The sequence below is a fragment of the Tachypleus tridentatus genome, chromosome 3, assembly GCF_004210375.1.
Source record: "Tachypleus tridentatus isolate NWPU-2018 chromosome 3, ASM421037v1, whole genome shotgun sequence".
Taxonomy (NCBI): domain Eukaryota; kingdom Metazoa; phylum Arthropoda; class Merostomata; order Xiphosura; family Limulidae; genus Tachypleus; species Tachypleus tridentatus.
This window is the reverse complement of record NC_134827.1, coordinates 99,614,123-99,638,249: the sequence shown is the minus strand read 5'-3', so window position 1 is coordinate 99,638,249 and position 24,127 is coordinate 99,614,123. Positions and strand designations below refer to the sequence as shown.

Here is a 24,127-nt window from a genome sequence, read left to right as displayed (position 1 = left end):
TCACCTTGCTACAGTCTTGAATGGACCCAGGTCTATCACTTTGCTACAGTCTTGAATGGACCCAGGTCTATCACCTTGCTACAGTCTTGAATGGATCCAGGTCTATCACCATGCTACAGTCTTGAATGGACCCAGGTCCATGACCCTACTACAGTCTTGAATGGACCCAGGTCTATCACTTTGCTACAGTCTTGAATGGACACAGATCTATCACCATGCTACAGTCTTGAATGGCCCCAGGTCTATCACTTTGCTACAGTCTTGAATGGACCCAGGTCTATCACTTTGCTACAGTCTTGAATGGACCGAGGTCTATCACCTTGCTACAGTCTTGAATGGACCCAGGTCCATGACCCTGCTACAATCTTGAATGGACCCAGGCCCATGACCCTGCTACAATCTTGGATGGACCCTTACTTTGGAATGGCTTCATCTCTTCGCAATATTAACGTCAAATATTTTAAAAAAAGAACAAAGTAAGCAAGTATATTAGAATCAGAATCTGGCATGGACAGGTGATTAGGGTGTTTGATTGAAAGTTGCGGGTTCAAATCTCCGTCATACTAAACGTGCTCGCCCTTTCAGCCATGGGAGCGTTATTTAGTGACGAGCAATCCTACTATTCTTTGATAAAAGAGTAGCCCAAGAGTTAAGGGTGAATGGTGATGACTAGTTGCCTTCCTTCTAGCCTCACAGTGCTAGATTAGGAACGGGTAGCGCAGATAATTCTCGTGCAGCTTTGGGCGAAATTCAAACCAGACTAAATCAATATTATAATCATAGAGGTCTCTAACTGGTCTTTAAAACACGTGCGCATGAGATGCTGTGAATTATTCTTTCTTGTCAGCGTCGTAAGTTTCCAGCAGTTTCCATTCTTAAATACTTAATAATGTGTTTTTGAAAAATTATACATCCTAATGACATAAACAAGTCTGAAAAGTTGCTCGGGAACCACCAGGCTAGGTGCTTAGACATTCGACTTAATTTTTGTCTTGGAAAGGTTACACCATTCAATCGCGTGGGCCTTTCTAAGGTTACCCGTGCAACACCAGTGCATACTGAATATTGCAGAGAGCATTTTGGTCCGTTCCTTTTGTATGTATGTGTGTACAGTGGTATAAGTGGAGAGTAACATGGGGCTACTTGTGTCCCCACTTCTTTAATTTGATCTGTTGTTCGGTAACGTGATATATTATCACACACCTCAAAGAGATGACCATGCACAAGAAATGGAGATACATACTGGGTATCTATAATGAGCATGCTAGTTTGTAAAAGATATTTTTTGGAATTACATTTTATGTAATGACAATAAAACAAAAGCATTATATTAACAATCAGTTATGATGATCATTCTGTGTGCACGGGTAGAATTTACATTTCAATTTTATAAGCTAATTAATCACAAGCTGCGATAGTGGTTCATAATAAGGATCGCAAAAAAAAATTGCACAAAACCTTAATAGAACGTTCGAGCAAAAATCACGTTAACAGTAAAGATTCAGTTTAAATAACACTTTAAAACCTTTAATATTGACTCCTAAGGTTGTACACATATACAAATACACATGAAAGCAAACATATTTGACTTGAAAGAAAAAAACAATTAGTCTTAACGGTCAGATTGTAATTCTGATTATTATTATAATCTTGCCAGCCTACAACAAAAACAGCTTGGTATATTGTACTTAAACCTTTTGTAGAATACTAAATAAGGTACTGTGAAGGTCACAGGGGTATTGAAAACTCAATTTGGTTCTTCCTTATTTTACATGAGCTAAAACAAATCATAATTCTAGTGTGAGAGATGTTATTATTACTCCCTGATGTTAGTTTTCTTACAAACATCTAATGTTCCTTGGAAAGCTTAAGTACAGAATAAAACGGGAATTATCAGCTAATAATAGATCGCTATAACATGTAAATACTCAATGCTTTGTACACTATACAATTGGTGTCTTTAGGGAGCCAGCCCTTATATTATGTATCGAGTGAAGGATTAAAAAAAATCGATACATTTAATGTTAAATTTATTAAACACATTGGTAGGATAAGGATTCCAAAAGACACGAAAATTTATTTAAAGTGATGTTTTAAACGTACATGTTTTATTTGAAAAAGCTGCTTTTATACTGGTAAAACTTTATACACATTAGTTGGGGTTGTGTCATCGTATAGGTATACATTTACTACTTGCTGTGCATTATATATATATATATATAATTTAGTCTCACAGAAACTATAAATGTTCACTATATTATAAAACAAATCTCCACGACACTCTCCAGTTGAATCTTAACATTTTACATCTCGAACTAATGCGATCAAGTAGTCAATAGCTACAGTAAATCATCATGAACCGTAAAATTTAGCTACCAGTTATGTTTATTATCATTACATTGTATAAAGTTAACTACCATATCAAGTAATCCTTTGCCAATAGTTGAGCATAAAAAAAAAGAAGCCAGCAAACAAAATAAATAAAAAATTGGGAATTTTAAAACCCATAAATAGGGGTCGTAAAGAAAGTAAGGAAACAAGGCTGTAAATATTGTAGACATTATTTATTCAAACTACAAATCCCTATTTTGACTCCATCAAATGTAATTCTAGTTTACAGCATGAAGTCGAAATAGGGATTTGTAGATTGAGTAAATAATGTTTACAGTATTTACAGCCTTGCTTTTTTATTTTTTTACGACCCCTATTTGTAGGTTTTTAAATTTTAAACATTTGTTCATCTTGTGTACTTAAAAGCGTACTAACGCTTGACTGCACCACTTCATTAATTATGTGTTTTCTCTCTTCTCACTTCGTACCATTCATATTTCAAGCTAGTTTTTTTTTTTTTTACGCTCCATTTCCTATACAAGTCGACAGATTATCGTCGCTTGTTCAGACATTGGCCGGTGATGTGCCCTTATTTTTTTGACTGCAACATTGAGTGTAAAACAAAATAATAACTGTAAATCATGCAGTAAAAATTAATAAGATAAAGCAATGAGAACAAAATAAGTTAATCTCAGGTTATTGTTACTGGATAACGAAATTGAATATTTCATTATTTTAAAACGATAAACACCAGTTGTTGAATTATTGGATTTATATTAGCGCCACAATTCTTTATCCGCTAAAGACTGAAATAATGCATTTCAAACTTTTGGCAACAGCTATCGATAATTCATAGACCATCACGCGGCTTTCAAGTTCTTATAAACAAATGCAACCACTTACCAGTTTCTCCCGAAGAAAGAGCGCATGCGCTGGAACGTCTTTAGAACAACCTGCACTGCGTGTTCGTCGCAACAATCGGGAAAATTTTTCAGTATTCCTTGATAGAGAAGTAGCCATCGTCACGCCTCCTGGAAGCTTAAAATTGTCTCCCGATCCTTTTCGAATCTTGGCTCCTACGCCATAAACCCAATCATTGGAAGTTTCAGATTCTGATTCCTGACTTTTAATGTCTACCAACTGATCAGAGCTCACACTACCACTAATTTTTGTCTTCTTTTGTCCTCTTGGTTGATCGTTGCTGGATAATCTTCTGGACCTCATAAAACTACATTCGCTGGCAGTCACAGAGTCTGCACTGACACTACATTTTTGTCCAAATTCAAAAGCCAATCGGATAGTCCCAGGAGAAGGGGTATTATCTGTACTGTTGGAGGCCCAAGAAGGACTACTTTCTTCTCCAGGACTCTCACTGCCTTCTTCCTTCACACAGCTACCTCCTACACGTTGTGCTAGTCTTTGGGATGTTTGTCGCGTGGGGCCGAAGTGTCCTCGTGAATCTTCGCTTAAGAGGGATTGCCGATCGCCAGGCTCTTCCTGATAGTGGTCCATTGTGTCATTGCTCCAAACACCAACAAACACTGTAGAATATTCTATGAAAAGCCACTGTAAAATATACATATTCAGTAAATTCCATGTCGTGGTAAAATTCCAAAAGTAACATAGACAAGAGTGAATGTTAAATGATGCGCAGCTTTGAGAAAAGAATTATCGAAAAAATGTAACAGGAGAACTTGTGACGTAACAACTTCATAATTTTATTATGTCTTTCATGGTAATAGAGAAAGCAATTAGCAAACTGGCTTCGTGTATCTCAGGACGACTGGTTTGGATATTAACACTTTTACTAATAAAGCAGAGAACAACGTTTGGACCTATAAGTTAACCCTACACTTACGTAGAGGCTCCATACAGTTTTAAAACACATTTTTCTAAACTGTTTATAAACAGCATTGTTTACGTGTTCATGGCTTTGTTTACTACAGGACCCATAATAACATGACCTCTTGAGGGTCAGCGGTAATATTGTGGACGTTCAACGTTAAAATATGTCGATTGACTTTTCTTGATAGGGGGAGCGCAGACAGTCCATTATGTCAAAAATATATGAAAAGCAAACCAACGCTAATAAAATTGATTAATTCCACTAATTACTTCCAGGTTTCTTTTTGTAGTTTGGATAACATAAGAGTGTCATTACACAATATATTTTACTTCTTCATACTGAGTGTTGTAAAATGTAAATGTATGAAAATGACACAATATGATCCAATGTTTCAGTTCTCACTCGTAGAAAACGATAGGAAAAGGAAGCCAATAATTTGAGGATCAAATCCTGAAATATTCCACCTCATATATTTAATGGCACTTGAGAAACACTACTTTGTTTGGTATGAACATGATTAAGTTATGTTTTTGATGTGAAAATGTACATTAATATTTTTATAATAGCAATATGCTCACAAATGTTTCCTGTACAAGGAGCAGCTTTATTTGATTTTGATTTGTTACGAAAACACGAGGTTTTTTTTTTCCTTCAACTGGTTTGCTTTTTAAATCAAATAAGAGATACTTAATCAAATAGAGATCTTGTCTTTGTAGTAGTAGTGGTGTTGAAAACCAGCAGATGGCAGCACATACATGGAGAAAAAAAATCAAACGTCTCTTTGTGCTAAGAGTTAATTTTGTTGTATTTAGTTAAGTATTCTAACTGACTTTCTAAAACTGCGAATTCGAAGCAATACTAGTAATATAAAATTAAACCTACTACTAAATGTCCAGTGGATTTATTTATGAATCAAATTTAAGATGTTTTTCATTTAATCATATATCGAGGAGACGTATGTGTTAAATAATGTCGACTTTGGTGCAAAGACACGTTGGGGCTATCTGCTGTATCCACTACATGGAGTCGAACCCCGAATTTTAGCGTTGTAAATGCGTAAACTTATTAGCAAGTTCTAAAGATAGAATCCAACATCATGTTGACGAGGATAACGAATAGGTGTATCGAGCTCACGTTGCACCCGTTAAAATTAACCAATCAAAACAACAAAACCCGAATAAAATTATGCGACTGACGAATAATAATTAATAACAAGTAAACAATTTCACAGGCTTCTGATTAAACACTGGATAATTTTTTCACACCAAATCAGGCTTCTTTCTCACCATTATGATGCAATCATCATAGTTGTTTAGGTCTAATTTCCCCACTCCATTTCCCGGTAGCTTAAAGTCAAGCCTGTAGACTAGCTGAAAGCAAGTATAGATAACCCAGTGGGTAACTTTGCGCTTACATAACAAACAAGTATTTCTACACCATTTCTATAGTGCATATAAATGTATAAAGACATTTTAATACTATAAATAAACGACCTTATAACACCAATATTTGGTTTTTTATTGAATTAAACACGCAACGTTTCGCTTCAAAGTTTTGTACTGTCAGTTTCGGTTTGTGTTTCAGTGGACGTTCATGAAGAAGCTGTAAAGCGAAACGCCGAGTGTTTAATTAAATAAAAACCAAATTTTGGTATTATATGTGTCGTTTATTTCTAGTATTAAACGCATTATTAACAAGTATATTACCCATAATGCTTCAAACGTTCAAGCATCTGAATCAAGTTGCTAATAAACACAATTATTCTATGTTCTAGAGAAAATAAGTTTGGACCTTTTTTTTACCGCGCCATGCTACAACCACATTTTAGAAACTGAAGGTGTAATTAGTTAGTGCTATTAATCAGCTGTAGTTGTGTATTTAAATACGTTCTACGAACAGGATGTATTCGACCTTGACCTGTGCTAATATTTTCAGGTTTTTTATGTACATCAAGAGATCAATAGAAGCACATATTGCATCGATTACGTTACAAAGGTGGTCTTAAATAACTTTTAATACTCTCTTACCAACGAATTTTGGGATTGGCTGCAACATAATAACGCCCCAACGATTGAAAGGGCGAGCATGTTTGGTGTGACAGGGAACACGCAACCCGCAGATTACGAGTCAAGTACCTTAACCACCTGGCCATGTCGGGCCAGGTTCTGATTGAAGGCCATGGAATGGCTGAGCTTTTGAACATTTTCGTATGTTCTTTTCTTGTTGCAAGGAAGTATATTAGCGATATATACTCTCGACACTGTGCATTATATTACAAAGTTTGAAGTTGTACAGAATTATTAATACTTCATTCACATGGTGGTAAAGGGTACAGAATGAGAAATTAAACTAGAGAAAAACGTAGAGGGCCAGCCCGATACGAAGTCCAGAACATTTAAGGAAGTTTAATAATAAAGACGAAGACGGTTGATACAACATGCATCATTTCATTTACAAGTTTGAACGTTTCGGTATAAGTTATTCTATCATAAACAGGGATTTATTTACTTGTTGCATCAGGTAATAATAATATTTAATATTCAAATAATCTACCACGTAAACAGGTAGGTATTTACTTGTTGCATTAGGTTATAATAATACTTAGTATTTAAATAATCCACCATGGATCGAGTTATTCCATTATACATCCTTGTAGTTTTACATATGATCACGAAGGTAAATAGGAATAAGAATAGTTGTGTGTTACGTGAATCACGAACATCTTTCAGTTTTAAGATCACGAAGGTAAATAGGAATAAGACCAGTTGTGTGTTACGTGAATCACGAACATCTTTCAGTTTTAAGATCACGAAGGTAAATAGGAATAAGACCAGTTGTGTGTTACGTGAATCACGAACATCTTTCAGTTTTAAGATCACGAAGGTAAATAGGAATAAGAACAGTTGTGTGTTACGTGAATCACGAACATCTTTCAGTTTTAAGATCATAAAGGTAAATAGGAATAAGAACAGTTGTGTGTTACGTGAATCACGAACATATTTCAGTTTTAAGATCACGAAGGTAAATAGGAATAAGACCAGTTGTGTGTTACGTGAATCACGAACATCTTTCAGTTTTAAGATCACGAAGATAAATAGGAATAAGAACAGTTGTGTGTTACGTGAATCACGAACATCTTTCAGTTTTAAGATCATGAAGGTAAATAGGAATAAGACCAGTTGTGTGTTACGTGAATCACGAACATCTTTCAGTTTTAAGATCACGAAGGTAAATAGGAATAAGAACAGTTGTGTGTTACGTGAATCACGAACATCTTTCAGTTTTAAGATCACGAAGGTAAATAGGAATAAGACCAGTTGTGTGTTACGTGAATCACGAACATCTTTCAGTTTTAAGATCACGAAGGTAAATAGGAATAAGAACAGTTGTGTGTTACGTGAATCACGAACATCTTTCAGTTTTAAGATCACGAAGGTAAATAGGAATAAGAACAGTTGTGTGTTATGTGAATCACGAACACCTTTAAGTTTTAAGATCACGAAGGTAAATAGGAATAAGACCAGTTGTGTGTTACGTGAATCACGAACATCTTTCAGTTTTAAGATCACGAAGGTAAATAGGAATAAGAACAGTTGTGTGTTACGTGAATCACGAACATCTTTCAGTTTTAAGATCACGAAGGTAAATAGGAATAAGACCAGTTGTGTGTTACGTGAATCACGAACATCTTTCAGTTTTAAGTACCCCTCGAGTTTCGTCTTTACACTTTCTGTAATTTAGGACCAAGGATACATTGAAATTATTTCCATTGCGACTTGTTATTTAAAAATCCTCATTGTAGTGAGTTACGTTACCAACCTTTACCAAAAGGTTTTATATGATTAGCATGCTTGGTTAACTTTATCTTTTGTATTTATTCAACTGAGCGTAGAATAATCTCTAAGTTGTTTTTTTGTAAGTATATCTAAACTCAATTTTTAGGTTATAGAGGTCAAAGGTCGGTTAAGACTACTGTTCTAGATCTTTAAACGATACTTATTATAGGTTAATTTTACGTCGTTTTGTAATTAGTCTAAACCCAACTACAAGGTCGTAGGGGCCAATGGTCATAAGTATTTTCTTATAAATACTATTGTCAATCATCATTGGTACTCATAACATCTATTAATTATTTTACTGTATTTCAGAACTTGTAGTGTATTCTGGAGTGTAGCGGAGGAAGGCTAAATCCATCCATTTTGTACTACGAATTTTGAAAAAAACAACAAAGTGCTTCCCTCAATGGACCAAGCACATAGTGCTATGGCAGCGTATAACGTAAAGCAAAAAAACAAAACAAAACTGAAACTGTTCAGGATAAAAAAAACACACACACACAAAACAAATAGTTTTCTACAACGATGCTGAAAAGCAACATTATACCTGTAGGAAACAAACATCTCATTCGACAAAACCCAACAGAACAGTAAATAACCAACACCGTATTCTTACGATTATTCCACGAAATTATAGTTATAATCTATAGACTAATTTCACGAGATACTCTTTGTTCTCCATGCCTTGAGACATTCAGATGGTAACTTCGTATTTGTCGATGATAAACTGAAATAAAAAAAACGCCCAATAAAGCACGGTAAAGTTGAGAAGTCGTACAAAAGAAAACTGTGTGCTGCACCTATCCAATCGATAATGTCTTCCGCAGTTTATACCTAAAAGGCTTTGAGATCGATAAACCCGTGACCTTAGCCGTCTGTAACGCACTTTAAGCCTTGTTTTCACTTTCATAGGCCGTGCAGTAAATGAAGGCTAGGTATTATTATTAGAATGACGTAGCAGCGTAGGTGAAAATGTGTTTTTTTCCTTAGCACTTATGTACGTCTATTTCGTGTGTTTAGCCTTCGCTTCTTGTCAATAATAGGAATTTCATTTCAACTCTGGAACACGATGAGACGACTTAATAATTTAAGTGCGTTTTAAATACATATATATGTGCACAAAAAAGCTCTTTGGATTAAGTCAATGATAATTTAGGTGTTGTGACCGATATTAGGAGCTGTGAACTATTTTTACTACCAAGTGCCAAAATGTTTTTCGTGGCGTTGTAATCTCTAATAAGGGTTACGAGCCGTTTTACTATTAAATGTTAAAATGGAGCTTGTATCTCGAGCGCCAGATATTTTTTATTTCGTCCGTATAAACGGTACATGCAAGCTTAGTAACATACGCTACCTCATATGTAACATACATCAACAACTATTCTGGGATCATAGCGACAATAGACAGTACTTCTTTTTTACGCGGAAGTGTCATTTCTGTGTGTTTGTCTCACATGTCTCTGTTGGAAAGTATGTCATAGGTTCGTAATCCCTGAGCAAAGAGTTGTTATTAATCGTGTTTTCCATTAAACAATTATGATTTGAAATAATACTTTTGGTCAATGTGATGTTTACTCACACATATTGTATTAGCGGTCTTGTTAATTAACGTTTCTATGTTTGTTTGTTTGTTTTGAATTTCGCACAAAGCTACTCGAGGGCTATCTGTGCTAGCCGTCCCTAATTTAGCAGTAAGACTAGAGGGAAGGCAGCTAGTCATCAGCACCCACCGCCAACTGTTGGACTACTCTTTTAACGCACGCCTTAACACGCTTGGCCATGCCGGGCCTAATTAACGTTTCCAAGCTGTTGGTGAAAATAATGACACTTCGAATACAGTTGGAAATTTCGAAAGGACTGGAACACGATGGCAGGAAAGAATTTAATAATAAGATACTTACTGTACAAGTCATTACGAATCACTGTTACTCTTATTGCATTAGGGTTAAAGTTAATTACATCCGGTTTCTTAGAATGTGAAAAGTCAGAGAAATATGGTTATTAAAACTGATTTTGACGTTTCATTTTGATACTAAGTATTCTTACGTGTACATTTAGTTACATTTTTCCTTAGAATGACAACATAGGCTTAACTACCTTTCTTAGTCGTGCTGTGATAGTAAAACCAAGCGAGTCGTAGATAAATGGGATCTTCATAAATAGGTGTTTATTTATTATGTAATAAAAAAACATAAAATAACAGAATAAAGCTGGAATTAGCACATGACTTGAAGGTTACAGTAGAATCAACTCAGATATTGACTGACTCTTAAGGTAAAATGGATATCCTTTTGTGGTAGGTACGTTAGCCTTGATCGTATATTAATCAGGGGCAAATCAGGGGTGAAGAAAGTTATATCCTTACCCTTCACAGTCATATCAACAGTTATTGCATCGATGTTTATATGTTATACATAACATTGTTACTCTAAGTAACTTTCAACAACGCATGTTTACACTGCTTAACTAAATAATGCATACCTTAAAATCCGTAAAAGCTCTTATTTAAAAATGTGAAAAACACATTAAGGGTTAGTAATACCAATCTTCTTTCGTCTCTTCGACATTATTATTATCGTCCATTATGACAGCTCTTACGGTGATAAGGGAATATTGTCGTTACAATACAGTCTGTGATAACTTCTCTTTAAAAATCGCCACTATACGTTCTTTGTGGCTAAAATCACAATCACGCAGTCCAGATCTGTCTGTATAACTAAATTTTCGATGCGTGTTTATGCCTCAACAAAAGTATAGAACGTTCCACGCACTGATATATATTATGATTAACTAATGCTGAATTGAAACAATAAGGAAAAACTCAGAAGGTTCGAGTGGCATGACATAATAATATAACAACTGCAAATTAACTATTGAACTACACAATGTATGATACGCAATTAATTATGTAAACTATCTGGCAATAAACTATCGTTTCTGAAAATAACTAAATTTAACACTTGAGCTATGCTTAAGATGAAACAGTCGTGAGTAGTTATCCCTACACTATCGCGCCCAAAGAATGCTGCCTTATGCTGATTGGCTGCCTCATAGGAGGGGGAAGAGAGAAGATAATGTCATAATAAGGACACTTAACACTAATTTATTAGTTAATTAATTCGTTTTAGAACTGACATTACCTATCCTTATCATTAACAAGGACAACACTATAATTAAAACTTACTAAATCAAGAGATTAAGGATTTTCAATACTAAATCATTACACTTCCTGTCTATCATACTACGTTTCAATATAGATCCTTCATATTGGTCGTTTAAACATAATACGTATAATTAGATAAATGGTCATAACTTCTTGAAGATATAATCATTTAAGACTGTTGACAAACATTGGTATCGTCGATTTTACAATTTTGACAATTTTTATTTGACAGCATAATATCATGAAATATGTATGAATTAAATTAGCTTACATATAAGTTGGTGTACAATCTTGGTTTTACTTCTCTTGTTACTTAGTAAAGTGACCCGTCTTGTCCAGGTGGTTAAGGCGCTCGACTCGTAAGTGGAGGGTCTCGGGTTCGAATCCCTGTCACACCAAACATGCTCGCCCTTTCAGCTGTAGGGGCGTTATAATATTACGGTCAATCCCACTATTCGTTGGTAAAAGAGTAGCCCAAGAGTTGGCGGTGGGTGGTGATGACTAGCTGCCTTCCCTCTAGTAGTACACTGCTAAATTAGGGTGCAGATAGCACTCGTGTAGCTTTGGGCGAAATTCAGAACAAACCAAATCAAAACTTAGTAAAGCCATTCTACTTAGAATAAAATGAAATTTCTGTTCAACTTAAACGTGTGACGCAATATATTTACAGAAAAAGTTCGTTGAAATGAAAGTTAAGTTAAAACACATTGTTGCTATCTGTGTATTCACAATGTACTTCAAATAGATGGTTTACTTCAGAAAACTAAATATGTAGTGACGCGTACCAGTTAACGACAATGTGTTTTGTATTTAATTAAACTGTACATTTCTAGAACATGGTAGTTACCAAAACATTAATTATAACATATCATGCTTGACGTATAGCAGATGATCAAACCGTACCAGTAAGCATAGAATAAAATGATTGTTTTTTGGTTGTTTATTTTAGAATTTCGCACAAAGCTACACGAGGGCTATCTGTGCTAGCCGTCCCTAATTTAGCAGTGTAAGACTAGAGGGAAGGCAGCTAGTCATCACCACCCACCGCCAACTCTTGGGCTACTCTTTGACCAACGAATAGTGGGACTCACCCTCACATTATAACGCCCCCACGGCTGAAAGGGCGAGCATGTTTGGCGCGACGGGGATGCGAACCCGCGACCCTCAGATTGCAAGTCGCACGCCTTAACACGCTTGGCTAAGAATAAAATGAAAGATAGAGTTAATAAAATGACAAACAAAAGATATAATCTGTTATTGTATATCGTAATCACCAACAATCTTCATAAAGTTGATCTCGCCAAAGACCATAAATAATTATTAAATAGTCAGATAATAGTTAATGGCGATGCTTATTGTAAATATAAAAAGTTAGAAACTTTCATCGGTAGAAGCACATTGTGCTGTAATAACTTTCTTGTGCTTATAATGAGATGGTCCTGAAAAGGACCATTTAATTTTCAAACATTTACACTTTTTTTTTTTTAAAGAATACGAACTGTCTACATCTTCTGTTCGAATTCTCACCTCAAATACAGTATGTCTATTTTGGATAACTGAGATATATTTTCCAGATATACATAAGTTGTAGAGTTTATCTTTGAAGATTAATAACTCACTGATTAATTGAAGCACCGATTACTTATTTTACACGTAATATCATCTACAGAATTACATTTACTGAGCACAAGACGAAGAGGTGAAAACTGTGATTAGATCTGATATTTTCATCATACATGTTTGTTGTCCTCAAAGAGCTCAGTGGTAAAGCTACGGATTCACATCGCTAAAAATTAGGTTTCGATACCCGTGTTGGGCACAACACAGACAACCTGTTGTGTTTCTTTGTACTTCACAACAAATAAAAACATTTTTTTTTGTTTAAGAAATACTTATCTTTCAAGCTAGTTCAACAGATAAGCTCAGTTTATCTTTGCTATAATTTCATTTGGATGACCCAGCAGAGGGTCTACAGATTTCTACTTTTATATAATTCATCACGATAATCAACAGCACTTTTCATGTTACAAAGTCCCCCGCTAGTACAGCGGTAAGTCTACGGATTTACAATGCTGACATTAGGGGTTCGATTCTCCTCGATGGACTCAGCGGATAGCCCGATGTGGATTTGCTATAATAAAACAATCACTCACTCACATATTATAAACCACACAAGTTAGCGTTACGAAAAAACAATAAACAGGCTCACTCGTGTCGAGTTAGTCAAAGTCACACGATGGATTATCTTTGGTACCCAACATGGGTATCAAAATTCGTTTAACATGATAAACCGTCAGACTTACAGCTGAGATGCCAGGGGTGAATAATACATGTCTTGAATATTCTGTAGAGTGCTAAATTTAAATTACAAGACCTGACTTTTAAAACAAGTTATTATTATAATAAAATTATTCTTAAACAGGGCCTAACTTCTAAAACAAGTCATTATTATCCAAATATTTTTTCGTAAACAAGACCTGGCTTCTAGAACAAGTCATTATTATCAAAATATTTTTTTCGTAAACAAGACCTGGCTTCTGAAACAAGTCATTATTATCAAAATATTTTTTTCGTAAACAAGACCTGGCTTCTGAAACAAGTCATTATTATCAAAATATTTTTTTCGTAAACAAGACCTGGCTTCAAGAACAAGTCATTATTATAAAAATATTTTTTTCGTAAACAAGACCTGGCTTCCAGAACAAGTCATTATTATCAAAATACTTTTTTCGTAAACAAGACCTGGCTTCTAGAACAAATCATTATTATAAAAATATTTTTTCGTAAACAAGACCTGGCTTCTAGAAATAGTCATTATTATAAAAATATTTTTTTCGTAAACAAGACCTGGCTTCTAAAACAAGTCATTATTTTCAAAATATTTTTTCGTAAACAAGACCTGGCTTCTAAAACAAGTCATTATTTTCAAGATATTTTTTCGTAAAGAAGACCTGGCTTCTGAAACAAGTCATTATTATCAAAATATTTTTTTCGTAAACAAGACCTGGCTTCCAGAACAAGTCATTATTATCAAAATACTTTTTTCGTAAACAAGACCTGGCTTCTAGAACAAATCATTATTATAAAAATATTTTTTCGTAAACAAGACCTGGCTTCTAGAAATAGTCATTATTATCAAAATATTTTTTTCGTAAACAAGACCTGGCTTCTAAAACAAGTCATTATTTTCAAGATATTTTTTCGTAAACAAGACCTAGCTTCAAGAACAAGTCATTATTATCAAAATATATTTTTCGTAAACAAGACCTGGCTTCTAGAACAAGTCATTATTATCAAAATATTTTTTTCGTAAACAAGACCTGCTTCTAGAAATAGTCATTATTTATAAAAATATTTTTTTCGTAAACAAGACCTGGCTTCTAAAACAAGTCATTATTTTCAAGATATTTTTTCGTAAACAAGACCTAGCTTCAAGAACAAGTCATTATTATAAAAATATTTTTTTCGTAAACAAGACCTGGCTTCCAGAACAAGTCATTATTATCAAAATATTTTTTTCGAAACAAGACCTAGCTTGTAGAACAAGTCATTATTATAAAAATATTTTTTTCGTAAACAAGACCTGGCTTCCAGAACAAGTCATTATTATCAAAATATTTTTTTCGTAAACAAGACCTGGCTTCCAGAACAAGTCATTATTATCAAAATATTTTTTTCGAAACAAGACCTAGCTTGTAGAACAAGTCATTATTATAAAAATATTTTTTTCGTAAACAAGACCTGGCTTCAAGAACAAGTCATTATTATCAAAATATTTTTTTCGTAAACAAGACCTGGCTTCCAGAACAAGTCATTATTATCAAAATATTTTTTTCGAAACAAGACCTAGCTTGTAGAACAAGTCATTATTATAAAAATATTTTTTTCGTAAACAAGACCTGGCTTCTAGAACAAGTCATTATTATAAAAATATTTTTTTCGTAAACAAGACCTGGCTTCAAGAACAAGTCATTATTATCAAAATATTTTTTTCGAAACAAGACCTGGCTTCAAGAACAAGTCATTATTATAAAAATATTTTTTCGTAAACAAGACCTGGCTTCTAAAACAAGTCATTATTATCAAAATATTTTTTTCGTAAACAAGACCTGGCTTCTAGAACAAGTCATTATTATCAAAATATTTTTTCGTAAACAAGACCTGGCTTCAAGAACAAGTCATTATTATAAAAATATTTTTTTCGTAAACAAGACCTGGCTTCCAGAACAAGTCATTATTATCAAAATATTTTTTTCGAAACAAGACCTAGCTTCAAGAACAAGTCATTATTATCAAAATATTTTTTTCGTAAACAAGACCTGGCTTCAAGAACAAGTCATTATTATCAAAATATTTTTTTCGTAAACAAGACCTGGCTTCTAAAACAAGTCATTATTATCAAGATATTTTTTCGTAAACAAGACCTAGCTTCAAAAACAAGTCATTATTATCAAAATATTTTTTTTCGTAAACAAGACCTGGCTTCTAAAACAAGTCATTATTATCAAGATATTTTTTCGTAAACAAGACCTGGCTTCAAGAACAAGTCATTATTATCAAAATATTTTTTTCGTAAACAAGACCTAGCTTCTAGAACAAGATATTATCAAACAAAATATTTTTTTTCGTAAAGAAGACCTGGCTTCAAGAACAAGTCATTATTATCAAAATATTTTTTTCGTAAACAAGACCTGGCTTCTAGAACAAGTCATTATTATCAAAATATTTTTTTCGTAAACAAGACCTGGCTCTGAAACAAGTCATTATTATCAAAATATCTTTTTCGTAAAGAAGACCTGGTTTCAAGAACAAGTCATTATTATCAAAATATTTTTTCGTAAACAAGACCTGGGTTCTAGAACAAGTCATTATTATCAAAATATTTTTTCGTAAACAAGACCTGGGTTCTAGAACAAGTCATTATTATCATAAAGTGATTCTTATCTAGATTTTCTCTCTGTTGTAAGGTTTGGATTCACCATTATACTTGAATACAGAACTTAGGGCAGGTTCAGAAAAATATCTTGCCTTAAATATTTGTTTATTTAGTATTACGATAAAATATCAATGGCTAAGCTAACATTTCTGGCAATGGTTAAGAAGTTCCAAATTAAATAGTTTTCAATGCATAACGATTTAAAATAAATCCCAGTTCTCAAGGCTACACATTTCGCTTTTATCGATTTAGTTAACCTCTTGGTTTGATAGGCTAATTAACCTGTTGACTGCCAAGTATTTCAGCTGCTACGGCAACTTCGAACCAAATTTAAATTAAAACTCTTATGCTTCTTCATTTTGTAACTTTTTTCGTGACGCCATTTTGGATCGAAAGTGAAACAATATGTAAGTAGATCAAATGCTTTTATGGTGCTGACATCTAGCGTTGAAGTTAGGTATTATTGAGAACGAATTAACTCGTCCGTGGCACTGTATTACCGATCGGCTTGGACTAGTTATCTCGTCTACGGCACTGAACAGGTTAAGCTGCGAATCACAAACAGCAGTAGCAGTAACACGTTTGTCCTGATCTTGTACGTCGCTTTGATTTAAGATATTGAAATCAAATCATATTTGGTTTTCCTATTATGACGTGATGCGAACTTTCAGTGGTATCCGGGCTGTTGTTACCAGTGGTTTGAAATACCGGCACATTTCATTAAAAAAAAAATATATATATATATATATAAACCACACTCCATTAATCCGGTTAATACAACTCTAGCTTTAAATTATCCGTGCTTTAAATATCACTACTGCTCAACTCTATTAAGTTCTATGTGAATTTCTTAGTAGCTTTTTTCTCAAGCTATTCTTATTTTTTATTTGCTATTTTAGTGCTCTAATAGGGTGTTTCGTTGTCTGAATTGTCTTTCTTTGTTGTCGCTGTTACTAAATATTTTAGCATTTCGGCCAGTAAACGCGAAGACTTATTTCACACGTGAAAGCTACCGTTTCGAATTCTATTCACGGTAAAATAACTGTATTTATAGAAAGGATGAAAAAAATCGCTGGACGCTTTAACTGGAGAGTCGAGCATATTTAACGTATTTTTAGATCCAAGTGGTTTAAAACACTTAAGAATTTAACTTTTATGTTTTGTTTAGGATGAATTATTGGGGTCTTTAACCTTCGTATCTCTAATAAAATTCAGAGTTCAGTGATTCCATAGTACTGTAGCACGTGCTGCACACTTCCGTTAGCCAGTGAAAAGTGCTTGAGTTTGAAGTAAAGCTGAAAGTAAACATCGAATGATAGACGTTATTTATTATGCACGTGTTAAATGGCAGCGCTGTAAAAAGCAGTGTTAACAATAACGTACTTTTAGAAGTTCAGAGCAACGGAAATCCACAGAGCTTTTGTTTGCTTGTTTCAAGTTTAGCACAAAGCTACACATTGGGCTATATGTGCTCTGAACCACCACAGGTAACAAAACCCCATTCCTAGTATCTTAAGCTTGTAGATGGCCCGGCAAGGCCAGGTGGGTAGGGCGCTCAAAAATTGAGGGTCATAGGTTCGAATCCCCATCACAATAAACATGCTTGCCCTTTCAGCCGTGAGATCGTTATAACGTGACGGTCAATCCCACTATTCGTTGGTTAAAAGAGCAGCACAAGAGTTGGCGGTGGGTGGTGATGATTAGCTGCCTTCCCTCTAGTCTTACACTGCTAAATTAGGAACGGCTAGCGCAGATAGCCCTCGTGTAGCTTTGCACGAAATTCGTAAGTTAAACATAGAGCTAGATTTTAGTGCAATCAACTAAGTCCCTTTCAGCTATCAGTGTAATTGAGTCTCAGAGACATTTCACTAATCATGTATGGGTAATCTTGATTTTTCATGTATCTGATTTTCCCACAGTCTGATGTAAGGGACTTGCATGTGTCCTCGGGTTAAGAGTGAATAATTGTAGCTACGAGTTTAAATCAATAACTAAGCGCTACAGGGAAAAATAACTAATTTCCATGGTGAATAATAGGGACCGTACTTTATTTACAAAGCAGCTTATATTTACGTCTTTTATTTTCCAAAATAATTTTAAAGCTGTATTCATGATGCAGCCAAGCAAGTTTCTACCATACAATTTTACTTGAATTTATATTCAACGAATTGATAGATCTCCCCTGGAACATTTAAACAGACTACGACGCAGTAAGTGTTCTGTATCCAACGAAACACACGTGTTCATCACTTTCCAGAGACATGACACTTAAGTTAGTAAATCTTGTAAAATTACAGGCCACAGGTGTTTGTTCATTATACAAGTGTTTCCTCCACAGTTTTGTAGGCTTACATAACAGTTTACAAAGAATACACAGAGAAACCACACATTAAAAGTTATGCATAGTAGCTGATTAATCGAGTTTTGACCCGTGGTATTTCGATTGCCTGGAAATTTATGGTTGAGACAGAAGTTCAAATAAAACATTTTGTTCTTACTGAAGTGGCGAATTAAAATAAATATATCTAAGAGAGAGAAAGAGCCCGGCATGGCTAAGTGGTTAAGACACTTCACTCGTAATCTGAAGGTTGTGGGTTCGAATCCCCGTCACACCAAACATGCTCGTCCTTTCATCCGTGGGGGCATTATAATGTTACAATCAATCTCACTTTCCGTTGGTAAAAGAGTAGCCCAAGAGTTGGCGGTAGGTGGTGATGACTAGCCGCCTTTTCCCTCTAGGCTTACACTGATAAATTAGGGACGGCTAGGGCAGATAGCCCTCGTGTAGCTTTGCGCAAATTTCAAAACAAATAAACAAAAGATAGGGAAGCTGATAGGATGACGAACGTTACGTCCTTAAAAGTAACGTGCTTTATAATTGGCCAATAATGTTTCACATGACTTATAGTTGAATGCCGGAATCAGGTGTTGTGTATATATGAAAGGCCTTGGAAATATAATTTGCCTCTTGATTCTATTTAAAAAAAAAAATCCTTTCCGTGTTTTAGCAAGGCACATAGGGTTGGTGGTTTCAAATCCATGATGGGAATGGGGACTCGTTCTCCCCTGCAGATGTCTCTTTATTGTAGTTAACCCCAACTATACAGCTTCGTCTTTACTCATAATACTTGGTATGCAAGTTACTTCTATCATTCTTCTTTTAATGTTTCGTTTACCCGATGTATACCTTTGACACACCTAAATGTAATAGGTGAAAATAACGTTCAGGGGCTTCCAAAGTAGAACAAGAGGGAATCCCCAACAGCCGCGACACTTGAAATTCTTTTAAGCAGAATTAGAGTAATTATATCAATCGAAAGAATCTGACATCCTGAGTCCAAAACTGTAAATAAATCTCAAATCGGTCAAAAAATGACGGAACTAGGAACAAAACATCTGTAGTTGAAAAACTCAGAGCCGTCTATGAGCCTCTATGCCGCGGCTGAATATTTGTGTATTCCTTTCTATATGTCTATAAAGTCCAGTAAAAACGAATTTTCTTCCTCTCCGTACTCTATACTTGAAAAAAAAACCGCACAGGAGAAACGCTGGTTAAAATTAAAGTTCTTTCATAAGTATCTGGAGTGTCCATTCGTTGTTTTTATCTCCTAACTATTGTCAAAATGTCTTCGTACGTGTATATACATATTTGCGCATGTGATGAGCAATTTAATATATTTTACTAGATTTGCGAGTACCCACGAAAAGAGTACCTGAAAACTGGTTCCTCGTTTTTGTTGTTTGTTGAAAAAACATTTTTTAAATTTATTTTTGCCAACTTTAAATTTTGATTACGTCATATCTGTTTAAAATAAACATCGTATTTGAACGTTTTATTTTTAGCATATTGAATTCGATATTCGATATTTTTTTTTGCATCCTTAAAGGGTTGTTGTGCAGTAAATAAATACTTATACCCAGATATTTTGTGCGGGTTTTACTGAAAATATCAAATTTCAAATGAAATTGCTAATGAAACGTTAGTTATCCAGGTTTAAATCTGACAAGATTGAACGAAGAAAAGTCTAACTAAACGTAATATAACAGTTTTAGTACAAGGAATCCAGATCGTGTATTAAGAATGGTTGGTGACTCCAAGCTGTACTGCTTATCGTGTGTTAAAACTAGTTTGTTTTCGCACAAGGTAATACTGGAATCCGGATCGTGTATTAAGAATGGTTGCTGACTCCAAGCTGTACTGCTTATCATGTGTTAAAACTAGTTTGTTTTCGCACAAGGTATTACTGGAATCCAGATCGTGTATTAAGAATGGTTGCTGACTCCAAGCTGTACTGCTTATCATGTGTTAAAACTAATTTGTTTTTAATATGATAAAACCTATAACTGTTTTTAAGATGAAGCCAATAAACACTCGCAACTCTATTAAAACCCAAGAAAAATTTGGACTCGTTTCAAGTTTTACAGACTGGAAGACAAATGTGCACTCGAAGTTTTATAATATTGTACGGATAAATGTTGACCTGACTTGCACGTGCACTTCGGTGTTTAGCAACTTGTTAAATTTTTATATCATAGAAATAGTTTAATGACAGATATAATACGAATTGCGTAAGAAATGGGTCAACAGTAAGAACCTTATATCACTTAAACAAAATATGTCTATTAATATTGGTTTCGAAACACTAAGTACTTTAAACAAAATATCTGTATTAACCTTGGTATCAAAACTCGTATATTAAAAGCACTAAAGTTGCATTAGGAAGAAATCCTTACGAACTGATTGGTTTTCCTCTCAGTAGCTTCACGTGCACACTACTATTTCAGGCTTTCATTACTGATCATTTTAGCCAGTTACGTTTTGAACCATTAAATATTTCACCTTTACACAACACTTAAAAGTAAAACATCCGGCTTGAACTAATTAACAATTTAGAAAACGCCACCTTTAATGTAAATCTCTGCCAAGTGTGTATCATGAGATAGTAAGAGTTATGGTGATAGATCTGAGACATTGTCAGAGAAGGAACATTTTGTTTTGACTTACGTCGACATTACTCAGGATTAAAGAGAACCTAAAGAACCCGTATGTCTACAGTCTCGTTCTTAACTATTTTACAACACGTAAAAGTTTACGTGTTGTAAAAAAAAACGCAGCCAGAAATATCCATATATCACATCAGAAAGTAAAGTGTTACGTCAAGATATTGATCGACGAGCATCTCGTTTATACAGAATATTAAAAATATTAAAATGTTAAAGAGTTTAGCCTTACTCCAACGTTTTGTTTCTTACCTTCTTATATTTTGAGAAACGGAGTCGTTTAGGCCATTTCATACAAAACTGTGAACCCAGAGTTACTGCTAGCCAAGCAGAGATCCACCGAACACGTAAGTCAGCTAGAAAGGCGTTAGATTCATGCTACTATCAGTGTTACAGGGCAAGAAAGGGGAGTGAAATGCGCGAACTTCGAAAAATGACAGATCGCGCACCGAAACTACTGTAGTACAAATAAGATGAAATGTTTCTGTTTCTTATTGGCAGACGGGTTTCATGTGAGTATAAATGATTCACGTTTCTGTTAAAGTGAAGGCTGTTTTGGTTTTTCAAAGTTTGCATTAGGTTTTGTGAATAGATAAATGTGATTTTATTCGTTTTCCTGAAGGCTGTGATATAAAAATAAATAAAAAAATACGCAGGTCAACAAACGTGTTTTAGGAAGGCTTTTTGGCATACTGTAAAAAAATACGTGTGTGTGTTTTATTGGAGCAAAGCCGCATTGTGATATCTGCAGAGTCCACCGAGGGGTAATAAAACATGATATTAAACTGTAAACAAAACAATTAATATTTCAAAATTTATTTTACAAATGTATGGAAGGTGCATTCAAGGAATATAGGCACAAGTCAGGGGCGTACCTAAAGTATTTGACACCTGGGGCGGATCTTTCCTTTGCCACCCTCCGTCGCACCAAACATGCTCGCCCTTTCAGCCGTGGGGGCGTTATAATGTTACGGTCAATCCCACTATTCGTTGGTAAAAGAGTAGCCCAAGATTTGGCGGTGGGTGGTGATGACTAGTTGCCTTCCCTCTAGTCTTGCACTGCTAAAGTAGGGACGGCTAGCGCAGATAGCCCTCGTGTAGCTTTGCGCGAAATTCAAAACAAACAGACCTTTGCCCCACCCCCCATAAATAATTTTAAATTTGAACACAGAAAAATGTATTATGTTTGCAAGTAGACTTTTAAACAGTACAATATTGTCACAAGGAAACTGGAAATAAGAAAAATGCAGGACATTAAAAATTGTATGAACAGATAATTGTGCATTTTATTTCATACAAAAAGACTGGAAATCCAGTCTCAACACTAAGCCTATTTTGCAAAGGCAAACAGAGAGAATTCAGCCTCTGCTTTCGCGTCTTGATTTCTATAAACTGATTATGATTTTTATCAAATTTCACTTTCTTTGCACATTCACGTTCAACTGAAAGTAAAACGAGATTTGTCAATCTTGTCTGACTCATGGTCGAGAGAAAGAAATTTTTATCAATTTCAATTTGAATAAACTTTCACAATAGACAAAAAGAATCTCAAACACAGTGAAACCTTGGCAGAGATTCACAAAAATCCCATTTCACAATCAACTCCAGAAATTTCAATGCTGTCCACTTCTTTGTCTCTTCAACGCTGATTTTAGTAGCTTCCAAATGTCTCCGTAATCGTCCAATTTCCACACTGATATTTGCATCAAAGAATTCACCAAACATCTGAGTCAAGTTTGGAATATACTTCCAGAGTTCTTCTTCTGTTGCAATAATCAAAGTGTTTGGTTGAATAACAGCGAATATTGGCGGCATTTAATCCATTGCCATAGAATGGTTCTCCAGTTCCTGATTTGAAAGCAATCAAGACATTCAAACATAGCCCTTTTTACTTCCTCTAGAAATATGAGACCAGCATTCTTTGCATCTCTCCTGGCATCCTTGTTTTGAGCTTCACTCCACAGAAATGTCAATTTCCTTACATTTTGTAATTGCATAATGAATGGCCCTTTCCACAATTTCTTTGTACTGACCTTTAAGAGATAGTTTTAGAGCCTGAAGTTTTACAATACACTTTTAAAGGCTGATTCCAAATGTTTGTAAACACTTTTGTGTGAGATTAATTTCTTCCAGGACTTCACGCCAAAAAGAAAGATAACTCATAAAAGATAAATCACATAGAGCAGCAGCAAGATCTGAGCTGATCCTCTTGTGTCCACATTTTCTTTGGGATCGCACAGTACTTCAAGAGTTGAGGTCAGCTTTTCAAAATTTGTCTTCACTTGGTCCATAGCGTCATAATGAGCATTCCATCTTGTATGGTAAAGTCTTTTGACTGTCATGCCTTCATTCACCATCACAATTTCTCATCAATGAGGTGAGAATGAAAAGAAGGAACAGTCTTTCTCCAAGGTTCCAAAAAGTCACACACGAATAAATGATTGTACTCAACAAAGGTTCAGAGAATAACTTGCACAAGGCAGAAGCAAAGCCTTGGGTTTAATCTCTCTGAACTTTGTCTGAACACCACCATGGATCCCAGCCATATTTGCAGCGTTATCATGTCCTTGACCACGATATAGTTTAATGTACAGTCCATCTTTCTCCAGATATCTCAGGATATCCTCTGTGAGCTCAGCTGCAGTCTATCCAGCAACAGGGAAGAAGCCCAAAAATGATTCTTTTACTTCAGTTTTATCACATTCAATATGGATGTATCCGATCTCTTCACATATCTGATTAGTGTGGGACGCGTCAGAAGTGGTGTAAAAACGAATTCCAAAATACTTTGCTTTTTTTTTTATATCAGCCACTATTTTCTTTTTGACGTACTTTCCCAAAAAAACAAATGAACTCATTCTGAACCTCTGGAAATAAATACGAAGCTATTCTCCTCCCAGATGAAATAGAACGTTGAATTCATACAAAATGTTTTTTGTTTTTTTTCAAAACTGGATCATAATTTGACAGCAACTCTACCAATTCCATGAAGTTTCCTTTGGTTGCTGATGACA

At 34.8% G+C, this 24,127-nt stretch overlaps 1 protein-coding gene across 1 annotated transcript in view; it reads right to left on the bottom strand.

Moving 5' to 3' along the window:
* LOC143247588 (uncharacterized) overlaps positions 1-21,474 on the bottom strand; it is a 61,181-nt gene extending 39,707 nt beyond the window's left edge. The window contains exons 1-2 of the mRNA XM_076495899.1: positions 21,366-21,474; positions 3,235-3,897 (exon numbers count right to left, since the gene is read on the bottom strand). Of these exons, the coding sequence (XP_076352014.1) occupies positions 3,235-3,897; positions 21,366-21,407 (705 nt within the window). The 5' untranslated portion in view covers positions 21,408-21,474. The remainder of the gene's footprint in view (positions 1-3,234; positions 3,898-21,365) is intronic.
* Positions 21,475-24,127: the final 2,653 nt, after the last annotated feature.